The 18851-nt window shown below is 37.3% G+C and overlaps 2 protein-coding genes across 50 annotated transcripts in view; one reads left to right on the top strand and one right to left on the bottom strand.

The window, feature by feature from the left end:
- The window catches only part of Rbfox1 (RNA-binding Fox protein 1), a 148669-nt gene that overhangs the window by 39371 nt on the left and 90447 nt on the right, over positions 1-18851 (bottom strand). The window lies entirely within an intron of this gene.
- LOC110184680 (uncharacterized) lies at positions 7858-8998 on the top strand. The gene is made up of 2 exons (XM_020953293.2): positions 7858-8130; positions 8188-8998. Exons 1-2 carry the CDS (start codon positions 8017-8019, stop codon positions 8536-8538), a joined length of 465 nt encoding a protein of 154 aa, XP_020808952.2. The 5' UTR covers positions 7858-8016; the 3' UTR covers positions 8539-8998.

Genomic DNA, 18851 nt, shown 5'->3' with positions numbered 1-18851 from the left:
CAGTAGCACCAGTACCACCAGTACCCATTACCCATTACCAAATACCATATTCCTAGGCCGTCCAATGATTCCCAGTTTGAACCTGACACAGTCAGAAGGCAAGTTGACCAATTGCTCAATCGCTGACGCAATTCAGCGATCGAAGCGCCAATTTTGGTCGTCGCCGTGGAGTAGTTGTTGTCGTTGACGGTGCAATGGCAAATTTGGGGCGACGCTCGTTAAAAAAGCCGGGCCAACTCGGTTGCTTTGGCACATGCCGTGAATGCCAATTAAAAAAAAAAAACTAGAAAGCCAGATAGCTTCAAAAAGTCGAAGTTTGTATACACTTGCAGGTGATATGTTAGAGGTCGAAGGCTAATCACTATCACTATCACCATAGATGTTACCAGCGGGGAGGCCGCGACCAGAATGAGGCAAGCGCGAAGCCCGTGGCTGTATTTATAGTCCTCAGGGAGAGAGAACAGAGAAAGTGTGAGCGAGAGAGTAAGAATTCCCGCTTGAGATGAGGAGAGAGTGTTAGAGAGTAAGAGGTTGTCTCTAGAGATAAGCAGGGACACCGTAGGGGAGTCTGAGTTAGAGAGAGGGAGAGAGAGAGTAACAGAGTCTGATATAGAGAGGGGGAGAAAGAGAAAGCTATTCACTGCCATTAAAATATTTATATTATTATTAGAACGGAATCTTACACTCCCAATTTTGCATTTTCCTCTTTATCTAATGATCTTTCCTATGGCAGATATAGTCCTTCGATCCGACTCGTTCCGATTTATATACTAGTCAGAGTATATATAGTGCAAAGTTTGATTCAGATGTCTATATCGGCTCGGTTATTTATGCTGATCAAGAATATATCTTCTTTATAAAATCGGAAATTTCACCTTCACTGCGTTACCAACTTTTAACTAAAACTATAATACCCTGCAAGGGTATAAAAATAGAAAAAATAAGAGTGAACCAAAAAAATACGATTCCAATTGAAATTGAAATGGAAAATTTGCCTAACACGCGCCCAACCGGCCTTTTGTTTAAATTAAAGTTTTAGTCTTCTTTCTTTTTTTTTGCGCCTTTTCCTTCGCTGATTGCTCAATGGGCGGTTAACTTGAATGTGGGTCGTCGATGCAGGTCACGTCTGCCTGTCCGGATTACGTTCGAAAAGTATTGTATCTATATCGACGGATGGATGTCATTGCATATTTGGAATGATCCCTGGATTGCGTATCCGGTCAGGTCAAGTTTTCTATCTGCGAGGCGACCAGAACGAAGGTCACAACTCCATAATTGCCTCGGAAAAGGCAATGCAGAGAACGTGCCAAATCAATTTATAAGGCAATTGCAATTGACAGAAGCAGCCAAGGATATTAAATTGAAGTCAGCATATGGCAATATCGGGTCAGTTAGTCCTTGTGGCAAAATTAGGACACTACAAATGCACTGGGGGCAAAAGGGATTCAGGATTTAGGAAAAGCATTATTTGCATAGAAATGATCCGATATAATATATCGAAATAAATTAGCTTTATAAGTCAAGAAAAACTATTTATATTTATACTAAATATTTGCATTAACTATATTTTTAAGGAGTATATTTTTTCTGATATTTTAAATACATAAGCAGCCTGATTTATCGCTAACTTTCCCTCTACATTCTCTACTTTTCTCCGTGTACCAGCTTGTGTTGCCTCTGTTAGTTTTCCGTTTTTCCCCAACAGGAAATTATAGCGAAAGCGTGTTGAACGGCAAAAGGATGTTCCTAAATAGGAATCCAGGTGTGCGAGGGTGTGTGTGGGTGTGTGTGCGGGGGTGTGACATGTAATATGACTGCAGAAATTGCAATGCCACTGAAATTGCAGCATGCGGGTGTCAGATACAAGTTACAAGATACAAATACCCCCTAAAACCCCCTTCTCTACCTCCTAAGTGGAGGGGGAGCTTTGCAAATCAACAGAACGGAAATTTATTTCAAAATACACAAAATGCAATGTTTGCCTCAACAGCTCTACGCCATTTTGCATCCTTTTAATAAGACAAACACACGACAACGACATCATCATAGGAGGCGTATGTGTGTGTGTGGAAATTAATGAAAAGCGCGTCACATGTCGTATACGTAATGAGTGCCGTAATGCAATAAGCCGGCTGCTTGTCTATAATTAAGGCCTCAGCTCAGGGACATGTCGCTCTAGTCAAGGATAAAATTACCATTTTTGGGTTTATGTGGCTGGCAATTTCGGTAAATTCATTATTCCAACATGTATTTGTATGATAATTGCCAACACAGTCAGTGGCAGGAGATATTCAATCGTGCTTGAATCAAATTTCCAAACGGATTCATAAACTGTCCTATTTTCCTGGGATTTTATGGTAATGAATAAGCAATTGAAACTCAATGATTTTGGAATATATATGCTAGGCAAGGAGTATTTGCAGGTTTTGTGATTTGTTAGGAGATTTAATCATAATATAATTGAGTGCAAAATGTTAGGTTATACTATAACTAATTTAATAGGTATTTAAATAATTAATGTAGGCCATAAAAACCCCCACCCGTACTCTCTTTATTTCCCAGTTCACCAACTATTTTTCCCCTATTGACTTTAAGCTTACAAAACGCACTGTGACCAAAAGTTTGTGAATGAAATTACGACCTCGACATGGCGACCTGGAGCGCTGGGCAATAACTGACCAGGTTAGCAGTGGAAAAGTGCCACTGCAAAGCGGTAAAAACTCGAAACGAAACGTCAAATGCAGGTGCCTACAGCACCAGCCAGCAAACCAGCAAACCAGCAATATCCACAACAAAAACTCCGGCAAAATGTTTGCCAGCAGAAAACCCAAACCAACAAAAGTGGAGAGGAGAATAGATGGCCCTAGGCTGCCTTGGCCAAAGCCATAAAACCGGCTAAAATCGGGATATAGAAGGAGGGTATAACGGGGGGCTATATAAAGTCAGTCGGTCGTCGCATCTGCTGCTGCTGCAAAAAAAAAGAGTAAACCAAAAGCGAAACTTGCTTGTACTGAGGCCCAGCATTTAAATGCGGTTTCTGTTACCTAGTGCGGCCTATACTATACTAGATATATATACATATATATAAAGAAATAAGAGAAAAACAGCAGATTGTTTAGTGCTTTCTTAGGTGCCACTTTAGTGTGTCACTGGGCTGCTGCCCACATTTTGCCGTTTCCCCTTTGTTGTTAATGGCTCAAGACGAAGAAGTTGGTAGATGCGCATCATGATGATGCTTTGCTGCATCTGAGGAGGACTGGTTTGCCATTTAAATGGAATTTATGCTGCCTAACCCACAGTCGAAGCTCCAACAACTTCGAGACTGTCATCAATTGCCTTGCAGCTTTTGCCAAATCAAGCATGAAGCATGAGTGAATGGGGGAGATGGTTACAAGTAGCCCAAACACACACACCTACACATATAGCACTGAGAGAAATCGATAGGGAAATAAACAATAGAACATAAAATTGAATATGAATTGTGATAAATGTTGAAGAAAAACATTCAACGATGAAGAAATACGCGGCCTTCCTTTGAAACATCTTTGGTTCCATGCTTAAAGGTTCAAAAATATATTTAAAACATTTAAAAACAAAACTTTTTCAAGAAAATACAACATACTTTCTTCATATTTAAATTAAGTAAAATTTCTTAGAAATCATTATGATTCTCAGTGTACCCCCTAGAGCTACATATACCTCTGCATCCCCTTTAAATGGCGAAAGCGATCAACTAAAACCTTAATGCCAATGGAAACGTGAGAATGTCGCCGCCTCCAAGTTGAAGATGCACTTTGGGCTTCGCTTCGGCTTCGCCTTTTCCCTCCTCTCTCCTTCACTTCTTTTGAGAAGAAGATTTTTATCGCCAAATTTCGTTTGGATTTTCCTTTTGTCACATTTAGCTTGGAGGGCCAATGAAAAACTACGTGAAAAACTAACAAAAACGTGAGCGGAAAATTAAATAATTGAAAAGCTACTGCTGCCGCCGCTGCTGGAGTAAGGGAAAAGTGTGGGCGAAAAGGTCGATAGATAAATGCATTGTGATTATTCACTGGCTTCAGCTTAAATGAAAACGAAATTGGCCATTGACCACTCAGTGTCTGCCAGTACATACACATAGAGGTAGTACTAAATCAGCAGTAGCAGCAAAATCAATAAAAATAAATGAAGACAAATATCCCCCAAGAAAATAAAACAAAAAATCGCCAAGATCTTCACGTTCTTTCAACTCGTCAATAAACGAGGCACAAATACCAAATAAATTTTTATTTAAAAGCAAATGTTTGGCTATGCAAACGGCGTGCCACCAACAGACAGAAGAGACTTGAATTATGGCAGCCAAAAGATGCGTTGACAAGACCAAAGGAAATAAAAAAAATATATATAAAAAAGAGAAAAGAGCGGCAACCAGAAATTAAAGGCCCTGTCAATTGGCGCAACATCAAATAACGAAGGCAAACTTTACTTTTATATATATATTTTTTAAACAAGCATATATATACACATATATATTTTGATGTGGCTTCTTTCATGGGCTAACAAGCATCACGAAAGCGTGTCCAAAAGGGCTGCAGCATTTGAAATGATGCGAGACTTTGGCTAAATAAATATATATATGTGAAGTCTTTTCATGTTTTGATCTGCAAATGCATAAATTTTCCCCAAAAGTTTTCCCCTCTTTTAATTGGACAGCGATTATCGAGTGGCTCAACATCGATTACATCGAATGATGAAGTAGAAAACTCTAAAAGCCAATTCAACCAAGGAGGGCAGCAATCAAGGGAGAGAAATATTACATTACAGTGCAAACACACAAGAGTTAGCTTTCTATATATCTTAAGAAGATGTTAGCACTGAAAGAAATTTATTAGTTCATTTGACATGATATAATTGAATTAGTTGTACCCTTTTCTTTGCGAATTTTTCGAGCTAAAACTATGCCAAATTTTGATTGTGATATGCATTTTATTTGATATACCTTTACCTAACAAGTGTGCAAGACTTTCCTATTCTCAAATTACCTTAAAAAAATTAATAAAATCATCTTATTTTTCTCTCTGTGTGCGCCATAGAAGTCGAGTTCACTTGTCTCTATTGAATTACCCCCCCAAAAAAGCTAGACAGCAATTGAACAGCGATTTTAGGTGCTGTGATTTCGCAACAAATAAACGACTCTCATGATTGCAGCGATTGCAGTGAAATTGAGACTCTATTCGTGTGACTGTCTCTATTGTTGTTGTTTTTTTGTTGTTGTTGCCTTTGATTGATTTGCGCTTAGACATTAAATGCAATCAAAGCCAACTATATTTGTCCTGGCCACGCCCAAGCAACACACCCAACGAAGGTGAACAATAAATCAGGCAAGAAAGCAAAAGACAACCAATCAATGTGGAAAACACCTTTTTGGAAAAACCTTTAAGGTGGCACATTTAGTCTAGGGGGAAAAAAAAGAACACGCAAAGCTCAAGACGCTTATTAAATTGCCTCCCAGTAGTAAAACAAGTCAAACAAAAACGAAAACAAAACCCAAACAAAAACGAAAACAAGAACGGAATACGTAGAACCTACAATATAGGCAAATAAACAGGCAGTCGAAGCGGAAGGAACTAACGGCTGAAAAACAAAAGCTCACTTCCGGCCACCTACTGGAAGGAAGTCCACCTCTCCCTTCGTTTTTCTATCGCCTCCCCTTTTTGGGTTTATGAAATATAAATGAGCTTCGGCGAGCATTCAAACGGTAAGAAATCCAAAATTACACGCAATTTATGGATGTAGCAGGTGCAGGAAGTGGGCGTGGCCAAAAGGGCCCCATTAACTAAGCTTTAAAGAGCACGCGACAAAATGAGCGGAAGGCACTGAGGGAAATGTTATTTATTTATAGTGGATATAAATTAATATTTGTGGATAAAGGTGTCGGGATTGAAGTGAGTCCACAATTCTTTGGTTTATTATTAAATGAAGGTATAAAATTCTCTACAATCTAAATTACTATTAGAATTGTTTAATGCATAACATTTAACTAACATTTGACAATTTAAAAATCATATTTTAGCTCAATTTAACAACTAGGGACTGTAAAAAATGTATCAATATATCGGCACTATTTATATTTGACCTAAAATTGATATTTAAATAAATAAAAATATAATTTCTTCAATATAACGAACTAAAAAAAATTTAAATAAGATATAAGTAAAACGAATACATTTTATCCAATATTATTTGATTTAGCCATTTCCGAACCTATAAATCATATATATTCTTGATCAGCATCAAAAGCCAAATCGATCTAGCCATCTACGGACAATATTAATTTTTTACAACATTTTCACAATTTTACAAGGGGTTAAAATTGTCAAGAAAAATATGTAAAATTTAAAAAAAATATACATTTTAAATTGAGTATGCAAAATTGATAACCTGATAAAAATTAGCATATCACCGCTTTCAGATTCAAAATTAATGATATTTTACCATAGTTAAGTTTTTTAAACTTTGATTTTTCAAAAAATAAAATTGCCATATAAAAAAAACAATAAATATTGACTCAAAAAATGGTATTATGATTTTAGTCAGAAGCGTAAAACGCAGTGAAGGAGTCATTTCCAACCCTATAAATTATATATATATTCTTGATCAGCACGAACAGCCGGATCGATCTAGCTATGTCCGGACAAAATGTATTATTTTTCAAATTTTCACAATTTTTTATCGATAAAATTGTCAACAAAAAAATGCCAAAAATTTACACAAATTTTAATGTTTAATTAAGTATGCAGATTTATTAACCTTATAAAATCTAACACAGGAAAGCTTTCCGAATTGAAATTAGTTGTTTTTCGGCCAAGTTATGATTATTTGCATGATAGGGTATACCAACTTTTGGTTCCCTTTATATTTATTTTATTTATTAATTTATTATATTTTTTCTGCCTGTGGATTAAAAGGGTTTTGAGGATATGGGCAGCAATTACCGTTAAGCGGATTGTAGTTTACACCCCTGTTATGCACATACAAAGAACTAAGCTAAAACTAAATGCTCATTCTTACACTACGTTTTCATTTCATTCATTCCCATTTCCCCCTTCCCCGTGGAGCGTTATTGTTATGGCCTAGTACTGCCACTAGTTCTGCGCATTTTCACACTTGTAAATCAATTAATTCTACAGCTTATTGTTGTTGTTAGTGCTGCCAAACGGTCACTGGGCAATGGTTACTGGTAACTGGTAACTGGGACTATGTAGTACCGCCACCGCCACCTGCTGGTTGGTCATTTAGCCTAAGCGCCGGCTAAGCTCAAAATGCTCGACTGGCCAAGGATTGCGAAGCCTCTGCAGTGCCCAAGCCCGATGCCTCATGCCTCATGCCCCATGCCCCATGTGGGAACCATTGTTTCCCCCTTTTGTTGTTTTGAAAGCAAATTGTTGGCTGTAAATGTTGATTGTAGTCTGGGCTTTTCTGATTTGCTTGAGCGGCGACCGTTGAAATGTAATTAATACGTGGCCCACAACTTGGACCCACACACACACCCATTTATTCGGGGTCAATTGTGTGTAAAGGAGCCTCCGCAATGCGGCTGCCAAAGGGTAATTATTATGGCTAAATATGAAAGGAACCCGCAGAAACCTGAGGGAATTTTCGGGTGGTTTTTTAAGGCAACAAGTTATGTTTCCCTTAAGGGGCTTCTTAAAAGAAATGATCTTATGGGAGGTTTCTGGAATATAAAAGATTAAACTCAATTTATAGTAGAAGATTAAGGTTTAATGTTACATAAACTTCATGTAGGCTAAAATCTTTCTTTATACAAAGCAGGCCTGTAAATTAAAGTTACCTTTTGACGCTAACAAAATTCAAATCAAAAGGTTTCTTATTGTCTGGGTGAGAAGAGCCATTTCTTTTTATAATATTTTTCTATTTGGTCTTTTTCGAAAAAGTTGTATGCAAATTAAAAGTCCTATACTCTCTGATTTATATTAAATTGGATTAGGCCAACAAAATTCTTCAATTGGAATTACTATGGCTAACACATTACTTAAAGTCTCATCACCCAAAACCTTGCAATTTTCAAAAACGAAAAACACTCAAGAAATCACCATAACCAATGTCTCCAAAATGGATGTTACCTTTAAGGTGAGAGTTTCTTTTTAGAAATTATATAGAAACTATAATAAAATACACAAATTATAGCTACAAAGCACCGTATTTGGCCGGTTTAGTTTGCGTCCCCGCTGGGGTGTCCTGAATCCAAATGATTGCATCAATGTCCTTATCACCATGTGCAAGGATGCGGAGCTCTCGAAAAAGGGACGCGACAAGATTCTGGTCATCTGCATGCCGGCGCCCATCAGTGAGGTGGACTTTGATTACACCGCCTCCTTTTGGCGCCACAATATCTGTTACGATCCCAATGTGGAGAAGCATCAGCTCACCTGCTTGCCGGATAACAATGACGACAGCGCCACGGCAGGGGATTGTGTGAAGGATTCCAAGGAGGCGAGTCTGCTCAGAGAGCGCACTGTGGCCAAGCACTGGCGGTAGGTAGGGTGTCAATTATCTACCAGCCAAAAACTGTTTGGGGTCCCCCTAATGGCTACAATGACTTAGTAATTGGTTTGGCAGACCCACCCACTCACTCACTACCTGGGCTCTTGGCCTGTCCTGGCCCTCTTTACATTGTTGATGATGAGCCTCCATTAAAAACCGACAGTGAGAGGAGCATCAAGTGGTCCGAAGGATGCTCAAGCACACATCCTGGCAGCCTCATCGAGTGACTGATAAAAAGGCGTAAACTGTTCGCATTTTGGCCAAAGACTCCTGGGGGCATCCTTCACTGGCAATTAGGAAGACGTTAACGAAGGCTTTTGAACCCCGGATATATTCACATCGATTGACATTCTGGTGGCGGGTCAAAACACAACAAAGGTTGTCCGGCAATTAACCAAGCAACAAAATTTTGTAACCCAAAACCTTGAGCAATTAAAGGACCAAGTATTGTCAAGTCGAAAGTGTTTGTCAAGGAAGCCATACTCCGAGAACTTGTGGTTTGGGTTCGTTATGACCTGGTCAAGAAAATATGTGGCTTGGGTTTTAGTTATGAAGTTTTGACAGTTTGGGTTTACTTTTGGGAAAGCTTTAACCTTACGAATATTCAGATTAATATTATTAATGATTGATAGAAAATCGAAAGAAATACAAGAAGTGGGACGACCTTTTTCAGTCTTCCTCTCCCGATTACTTCCTGAACCTATACTAATTTATATTTTCCCTTTAAATTTTCTAAGAAAAATCATCCCCCTTAAATCCTTATCGCCTTCGTGTATCTTCCTTGGACTTGGGGGAAAAGCTTTTCCAATGGAAACGAAACGGTAACTAAATAAAGACATTTGGAAATTCCAGCGCTCTCTGCAAAAAGGCCAAAAGCATGAAAGGCACTCAGCCAGTAAATTAGGTTCATGTCTCAACTATAGTTTTGACCCGAGTCGGAGTCCAAAAAGGGGCCAAAACAAACATTTCGTTTCAATGATGATGATGATGTGGCAGTACGACTGGGTCTTAAGGGGGGGCGTTGCCAAAAACTGGGCACTTGTTCTGCTTGAGCTGTGTGTGCGGTTGATGGTGGCCAACGGCCCTGAACAATGGAGTAAATCATAGCCATGAAATATGTGCCAAGCGAAAAGACGGAAAAGCCAACTCAAAGCCAGTAAAGCAAAAGAAAAAAAATCCACACACCTGGCCTGGGGTAATAATAATGAAAATACCCAAATACAAAATAGCCCAAGTGGGTGGCGAATGAATATTCCAATGGCGATGCTTCACCTTGTGCAATTGCAGTTTGTTTGCCCGAATTTACGAGCCAGCATTATCACAAAAACCAGACGTGACCACCACCAGAGGAAACATACAAATATTCTTATTGTTGTCCCCCTTTTATATGCATTCTTTCCTCTTTTGTTTACAAAATAAAACAGGACACAAAATGCGAGATATATAAATATATATATGTATATATAAAAATGTAATAAAAATGCAGTACTCATGCGAGCGATAAAATTCATCCCCTGGAAAACCAGCGGCAAAATCTCAGTCGTAAACTACACAATGACTTGGCAGTGCTTAACCCCTTTGGGGTGACCCTTCCCCTTAGCTCCCTTAGATTTTTCAGTTTTTCCTCGCATATCGCATGATTTAATGCGTAATTTTCAGGAGTTTGCAAAATTTTTACAGATAATTTATCATATTTCCAGGGAGTTGCTCTCTCTCTCTCTCCGACGAAGTTTGAGCTGGGATTTCCCACTAGTACACACCTGGCTCTGGCACTTCCACCTTGCCTAACAAATGGCTCCGAAAATGAGGAAAGCCGGGAGGTGGAAATTCAGTGACCACAGCTCATTGACATTTGAGATTTAGTGGTGAGTGGACACAAGAGCCAGCCATCGACCATCGCAGCGTAGCCTTAATTAAAATTTCCGCATTTTGCCCATGAAAACGTTGGCCGGAGAATAATAAGCTACCTCCTGCTCGGTCTCGGTTGATAAATGTCCTGGGGATTGTCCAGGATTTCACCAACCAACACAGACACACACACACACACACAGGCACGGAACATTTTATGGAAATTGTTTTTTAGTTAAAGAATAGTAGCTGCAATTTATTTGCATGGAACAAGAACTCTGCGGTAGCAAAGGAAATTTGGTGAAAATTACACAAAACTTTTTTGGATTAGATGGTGGTGGTGCTGCATGCACTAGGATAAAGTTTTTACTAGTGAAAAAAGGAAAATAAAGGACTATTGAACTTTTATTATGGCAAAAAGTGTCTTAAGGCAGAGATTTGGTTTACGGTCAAAACCAACTAAACTAACTAAATAAATAAAGCGGAAAGTTTTTGGGGCACAGCTTTAGGGGAGTGGCGTTTCATTTGAAAGAACAAGAAAAGGATTTTTCTAATATAGTTTTTTATTTTTATTAGTTTGCAAGGAGTTTGGAGAGCTCAGTTTTTGAGCTCAGCTGCATTTTTATATTTTTGCATAGCTACTAATCAATACAAAACCTTATCAAAAACAGAAAAACTCGTTTAATTTATCCTCTCAACAATCTACAACTTAATTCTGTGTATTAAAAACTTGCTTAACTTGTTACTTGCTGTTTGATTTTTAAAGTCATATGAAAATTACTTTTCTTAATTAAAAATGATCCAACTTTTTTGATGCTACCCCTACAGCTCAACCAATATGATTGGAATGCAATATCCTTACACAGACACAGGGCTACTGTGCTCATATCCTTTCTACATCCTCATCAAACTATCCACTCCAACTTCCATCGCTTCCCTCCGAAAGCAATTAAAAATGTAATGCATATTCTGGCCTTTGATTTAAGTTTTCCCCTTTCATACTCAACCCTCTATCGGGAAACATTCTTGGTCTTCAAGTAATGCCTGTAGGAACCTCATTCTAGGCCCCGAAAATGTCAAATATTTTGGGTATTTATGATATGAGAAATATTTTCAATTTATGCAAGTGAACCGCCTGGTCTGTGAGGCAAAACTCAGTCGATATTAATTACCCAAGGCAAGCACTTGACTGGCACAAACTGGCAGGTAATAAGCTCAACTTCAGTATGGATTTATCAAGATGCACACACACGGGAAGAAAATAAAATAAATCAAGAATGTGTGACCAACAAATCAAGAACAAAATCAGCTTAGAAGATTGTAGAGCTCAAATCAAGATTAATTGCTCTCAATTGCTTTTGCAAAAAACACAGTTGCAGGAAATAAATTCCATTGAGATTGTCACAAAATGTAAAGACATTTAAGATACATTTTATGATTTTTAAATGAAGAGAAACAAGACATTTTCCAGCTAATATTGTGGCATTTTCTTTTCAAACTAGTGCTTATGACATTTATTTCTTTTTCAACACTCATAAATATAATCTTTCACTTAATATTTGTGAAAAGATATCAAGTTTTCTGGTTCCAATTAGTGGAAGCTCCGCCGGAGTTTTTGATTGATTTGCAGGTGCACAGCCTCACTGTACAGTTTTCATTTGCCCCTCGCCGACATCTTGTAATTTGTCGTCTCGTCTGGCAGGCCCTGTGTGTTCTCGGGGTTTTCCATTTCCATTTTTCCATTTTCCCCCTGCCTCAGCCATAACTCAGAACAACACTTTGAAATGCAACACATGGCTACTGCAGCAGCAGAGATTTTCTCCCCGTTTTTCCCGTGTTTTCGCTCTTGATTTTCCCCGCTTGTGCTTCGTTTTATCTTTGAGTTTCTTTTCGACTTCAGAGTGATGCTGCCTTCCATTTGCTACAATATCCTTTCTGCAGTTTCAGCCTTCTATTTTTATCCCCTGCACCGAGTGTTTTCTCTCTTCCTCTCTGGGGTTCGTTCGCATTATCACCCGGAGGAAGGATGGGGTATTTCGAGTACCAAGTACCAAGTACCTAGAACCAAGTACAGAGTACCGAGGACCGGGAGAAAGAAAGTGAGACAGGGAGAGCTGTGGATTTGTCGTAATTGTGTATGGAGTGTGTTCTCGTCCATCCCAGCAGCTCTGGCTACCTCTTTAATAAAGTTTCCTCCATCTCCTATCCCTCTTTTGCTTTCTGTGCATTTATTTTCCGTTTTCTTTTTCCCTGAACGGCCATTGAAGCGGGACACCCCATGCTGTGCATTTGACGACTGGCTCTGTTTTTTACAGAGCGAAAAAAATATAGATACACTATCTAAAATCAAATTTGCATCCGGGATATGGGTGTTGATTAATAGTACAAGTTCTAATATGTAATATTTATATATTTAGACCAATAGAGTTTTATTTCCAAGCAATAGAACCAATACTATGTAGCGATAATCAACTATTTATAATAATAAATTTAAAATAATATCGATTTATCGTACATATATCGAAACGTTAAAATATAGACGAAATAGCGTTACAATATCGATAAATTATACCTTTGCAGGGAATTCTAATTTAAGTCAAAAGCATATAACGTTATGAAGGAGTCATTTCCGACCCTCTAAATCATATATATTCTTGATCAGCACGAACAGCCAGATCGATCTAGCTACGTCCGGACAAAATTTATTTTTTTCAAAATTTTCACAATTTTACAATTTTACATCGTTAAAATTGTCAAGAAAAAATGAAAAAATTTCAATTTTTTTAAATTTTAAATTGAGTATGCAGATTTATTACCCTGGTAAAAACTAACAGAAGAACGCTTTCCAATTCAAAATTAATGTTATTTTAGCAAAGTTATGAGTTTTTTAAACTTTGATTGTTCGAAAAAATTGTCATATAAAAAAACAATAAATATTGATACAAAAATTGATATTCTAATTTAAGTCAAAAGCATGTAACGTTATGAAGGAGTCATTTCCGACCCTATAAATCATATATATTCTTGATCAGCGTCAAAAGCGGAATCGATCTAGAATCGATTTCGGACAAAATTTTTTTTTACAAAATTTTTAAAATTTTTATCGATAAAATTGTCAAACAAAAATAGCAAGAGAAATTAAATTTTTTTAAGTCTAAATTAAGTACGCAGTTTTATTAACCTAACAAAAACTAACATGGGAAAGGTTTTCGAATTAAAATTACTGCATTTTTGGCATAGTTATGAGATTTTAAAAATTTTATTTGTTGCAAAAATGGTCATATAAAAATATCGATAAATCTTTATTCAAATAATGGAAATATTAAGCTTATTATGATCGATTTTCGATTCGATTCTATAATTCAAGAGTATATAAACTTTAGTCTTTCCGTTATTAGTTTGCTTTTTTGTATAGGATAGTTTATTGCAGCAAGAAAACTATAAAACTGAATTTTTATAATAAAAATTCCATAGAAAACAATGAAAATATTTTTTCCGTGTACTTTAACCCCACAAAAACACAAGTTGAGACAGTAGCAGGCACACAGCCTATGGAAGGGATCTTGAATTAAAGGGGTCTGAGGCCAAAGACAGCTAAAATTAGACTCCAGACGATGTCGACGCTGGCAAATGGCATCGGTACAGCATTTTAATTTCTGGCATTAAGGCGTAGTAAATAACACAGACATATCCGCCAGAAAAATATACAAAATGCTATTGCAAAAAAATATATACTTATTATCACAACTATATGTTTGTATATTTGTAATGGCTGTTACCAATAAACTATTATTGCTTAGATAAAATCGTAATCGTAATCGTGATGCCATCGTTTGACTAACCCCTAAATTAGCAGTAATATTATTTTAACCGCAATCGTAAATTACCATTATTATAAAGCACTTAAAGCAGGCATAGTAAAAATGTAATAAAAGATTCTACCGATAAGACTTTAATGGTGTTTATGACTCAAGTCCTAATTTAGTAGCATTTTGTTTAGCTTTAGTTTACGGTGTTTACGGTTTATGTGTGATTTTCCCCATTAAATATTTGTGGTCCACATACCTGAAAGAAATAGAGAAAAATGGGAATTAGAATATATATGAATAGCTTTTTGATAACCTAAATTAGTTTTCATTTCAAATAGCCAAATTTATAATAATATTTTGATGACATAGCTTTGGCTTAGGCTTAGGATTTATTGACAAAATCGAATGCCTCTGACCAAATTACTTTCGATTAATTTATTTGTGTTTCGTTTGAATCAAAATATTTCCATGATAAAATATAAAATTCAAAATAAAATACACGCGTAAGCCTCATAGCAAATAAAATAAAATAAAATATAATATATATATTTTGTGCCCCCCGAAAAAAACATTTCACATAAATCCGCTTATTTTCACATGAATTGAGTTCGAAAAGTCAGTCAGCAAAAAAATATATAAAATTCCGCTCGAACACATCTGCACTTTGGTGGCGCAGATTTGTTGCGTGACAAAAATGCAAAAGTGGAAACAAAACCAATATAAATTATATATGTATATAAATACAGAGTAATGTATATAACGTGTATGTGTATTCTTCGATTTAAAATGTGCGTAAATTGTTTTTGGCAATGCCAATTGGAGTCCATAAAGCCGAAATACGTAAACCTATTTGAATTTGTGTAAACAAATTGAGCGATAAAAACTGGTTATGGTATGGCAAATGTTTCAATTACAAAATTTTAAAAACAAAACAAGAGGGGAAATGAGAACGGAAAACCATATTCGATTTTCTCACTCACCAAAAGAGAGGCTGCTGAGTGAGTGTGAGTGCTCTCTGGGGTCTGGCCATTTAATCAGTTTAAATTGACACTGGGGGTCAAATTCATTAAGATAGAATTCCTTTTTGTTTGTTTTGCTGCTGGGCGTTGGCTTCATGCGACAAAAAAATATAAATGTATATACATATAACCTCAACGAAGACGACAACTACGACGACGACAATGACGATGACGATGATGACGGCGACGGAATTTCAAAATCATAAATTTCAAAAATAGATAACCGCTGCTCTGGCTCCACTGCAGGCATTTTCCATTAGCATTCCAAATTCCCTGGCGGCATCTAAGCAACACCAAGTAATTATTGCCTATTCCCGGAAATTGCTTAAAGCTTGTACTTGAACCTTGGTAATGTTTTACAACAAAACAAAAAAAAAACCTTATCAGATAGATACCTTTAAAAATAGCTGGCTAAATAACAACCTAGGACAGGGCCTTGGGAGAATAAACTGGAGGTAGGCGCCTTTAGCAGGATATGCGTGACTGGCATTGAAATTAAACAAAATATATTTTAGCGCTCAGTGTCAAACGAGGCGAGAGACAGGATGACATGGCAGGGGAGTCGTCTCTGGGTATGGGCAGAATCGCGTCGACGTGGCAACCTATATGGAGAGGCATCCACAGCTCAGGGAGAACACAAAAAAAAAATACAAAAAATACATACAAATACATAAATAAATGTAATGGCTTTTCACAACAATAACAACGGCAATGAAAGCGAAATGAGCCGAGATTTAGTCGGGGAGAAAATACCCTGTAAATGGGGAAGGGATGGTATATAAAATAGGTAGCTTTAAAAAGTAAAACTACAGAAACATAACAAATAAGAAATTTGGAAATATGTATTATTTATTAATAAAGAACACAATGCCTTAACATTTATCAACGGTTTAAAAAATTTAAATTCATTTAAAGAGGTTACCTCTAGGCATAAAAGAATGTCAATTTTTATGCGTATATTTTATACAAATACCTTAATTTTTCAAGCTTACACAAAATCCATTTGATCCTTAATCCTAATCATTACAGGGTATTTTCCATCACTAGTAGCTACCAATTTATTTGCCAGCCTTTGAGCAGATGCCTAAGAGGGGGGCGTGGTCTAAGCTATGCATTACTTTGATTTCCAGAAACCGTTAACCTAACAAGGATCTATGGCATGTCCTTGCTATATAAATTTGTACAAATGTGCATGTGCGTGGGCGTTGATTAAGTACAAACATGTGTGTATGTGAGTATGTGTGTACACATGCGAACACATGTCCTTCGAGAGGTGTGAGGAACAAGGATAAACAAAAGAAACGACTGAGAAATGATTCGAGTCACCCCCCGCATTGTACATATATATTTCATATATATTTCAATAAACAATAAACCAAATCATAATTGCATTAAAAATTCCTCGCTGACTGTGGAAGGACCCGACAGAAAAATATTTCCACAAAACGATCAAAATTTGAATTGCCCAAATTGCCCCCTTATTAGTTTTTTCACACACACTAAACAGGGGCCATAGCGAAAGGGAATGGAAAATGGAAATGGAAATGGATGTTTTCCACGGTTGTAAATAAGCAGTAGCAGCAGCAGTAAGAAAAACAATAGCAACAAACGACAGTAACGACAATAACAACAAATTGGCTTGCGTGTTTCGCTTGCATTAAAAGGAGGCTAAAAAGGAGCTCACTTGGCCAACAGGAGAAGCACGAGCACAAGAGACGTAGTGGCCACTTTTAGTTTTTACTTCATTTTTGTTTTTTTATTTGCTACTTTTCTTTGTTGCGGCCACAGCAGAAAAAAAAAGAAAGAAAGAATGAAAAAAGAGCACAGGAATCCTGGTATGAATAAAGGACCTTGGAATACTCTACTCAACGTATATTCAAATATATTGAAATTCTTTTCGCTTTTTTGCTTGGAAATTCTAAAGAAACGTTTTGTTTAAGATGAATATATTGAATTTTTATTAAAGATTTTAGAGCCAAGCTAACAATAACCGTCGTTTTAGATTTGTAAGCTTCAGCTTGTCTTCGACTTGTGTCCTTGGGAAAACCCGAAGGTTTTGTTTTGACTTAAAATATTAATAAAATTTCTGGGCAAAAAGTAAATAATTTATATTTCATTGTTTAAACACTGTTTCAAACTTCTCCCCAAAACTATAGCACCCCTTAAAAACTATATAAAACTAAAACAAAAGCCAACATACAATAACAAACAAGAAACGAATTTGTTATACTCCAATTCTTAGCTGGTTCAATTTCTTATTTTGTTTTACTCTAACGTTGCCCCATACACATTCCCATTCCCTATCCTTTCTACCTAATATTACCCTCATTATTATTTCGCTTTCGTTTCACACACACACACACATTTGCAATTAAGTGGCCATGGCCTAGGTGGATTGGATACTCGCATCCTGCCGCCAAGGGGGGAAGCCCTCATCAAATCGTTATTGATTGTGTCGAGGAGCTGCTGCTCCTGCTCCTGCTACTGCTCCTGACGATGATGGTGGCTTTCCTATATGGATAGCTAGTGTACAATGTATGGGAACTGGGAAATTAAGTGCCCTGTTTTGGGCTATCATTAAAGCCCGTATCCTGCGGGCGCTCCTCATAAATATCGCCAAAGCATATTGATGGCTATCTGGCACGCAACGATGAGAAGACTCCAACAAACCCCCAAAACCCCCGAAACCAAAAACCAAACTTAAATCGCAGCCACGATCCCCGGGCCAAAACCTCGGACTTGTGTACAATTTCATATAGTTTTTTTGTTCATCTGAAGATAATTTGATAAGTGTTTGGTCTGCCCCAAAGGATGTAGCAAAAGGGCTACTGTTTTTTGTAGGTTTTAAAAAAAAGCACGTCTTGGGGTTTATAAAACTTCTAATTAGAGCTCAGAAGAAGGGTTTGCAAAAGAACCAATTGGAAGAGACGATCGAGAGAACCTATTGGAAAGATCTTTAATTGGTAGCTTGGCTCTGCTCTCTTAAGGTTCTAGTTTTCATTGTTGGAAGAAAATTCAAGTTATCCCTTGGGTTAAGTTAATTTTACAATATATTCATACAATACAATATAATTTTTTGTAGTGCTTAAACCCAGGTGTATTTGCCCTGTCCATTTAAATCCTAAATCCTCAACTATCAACGCGTTTGACAATCGGTTATGTGGTGTCAAGAGCTTCGTTGTCATTTGCATGCAGAGCAGTTCCAAAACAAATGTCAAAATCATAGATTCCACCGAGTGGTAAGAGTGTGTGTATGTTGGGTTGGGTGTTTTTGTGAGGAATAAGGAGGGTTTTTAAGAGTGGGGTCGATCGAGTGTGTGTGTGTGTGTTGGGTGTGCGCTTATTGAATACGCAAAACATGAACAGCACAATAAAGCACTAAGGCAGCAAGAACAACAGCTGGCAAAAGCATCGCAGACAAAAGGCTGATGTTCTCCTTCCCAAAAACAGAATCACAATTTTGGGGGGAGTGGGGTGCAGGGGGGAGAGAGGAGAACATAGACAAAAGCGAGCATAATTAACATGCAAAACATACAACGATTATTGGAATTTATGTACAAGAGATAAATGGGGGGGAGGAAACGGCTGGCCAGCCGGCCATATCGGTATGGCAAGGATTTGTAAATGGCCA

Source organism: Drosophila serrata, unplaced genomic scaffold, assembly GCF_035046125.1.
Source record: "Drosophila serrata isolate PLE 108 unplaced genomic scaffold, ASM3504612v1 contig_359, whole genome shotgun sequence".
Lineage (NCBI taxonomy): Eukaryota > Metazoa > Arthropoda > Insecta > Diptera > Drosophilidae > Drosophila > Drosophila serrata.
This window is presented reverse-complemented; position numbering and strand designations above follow the sequence as displayed.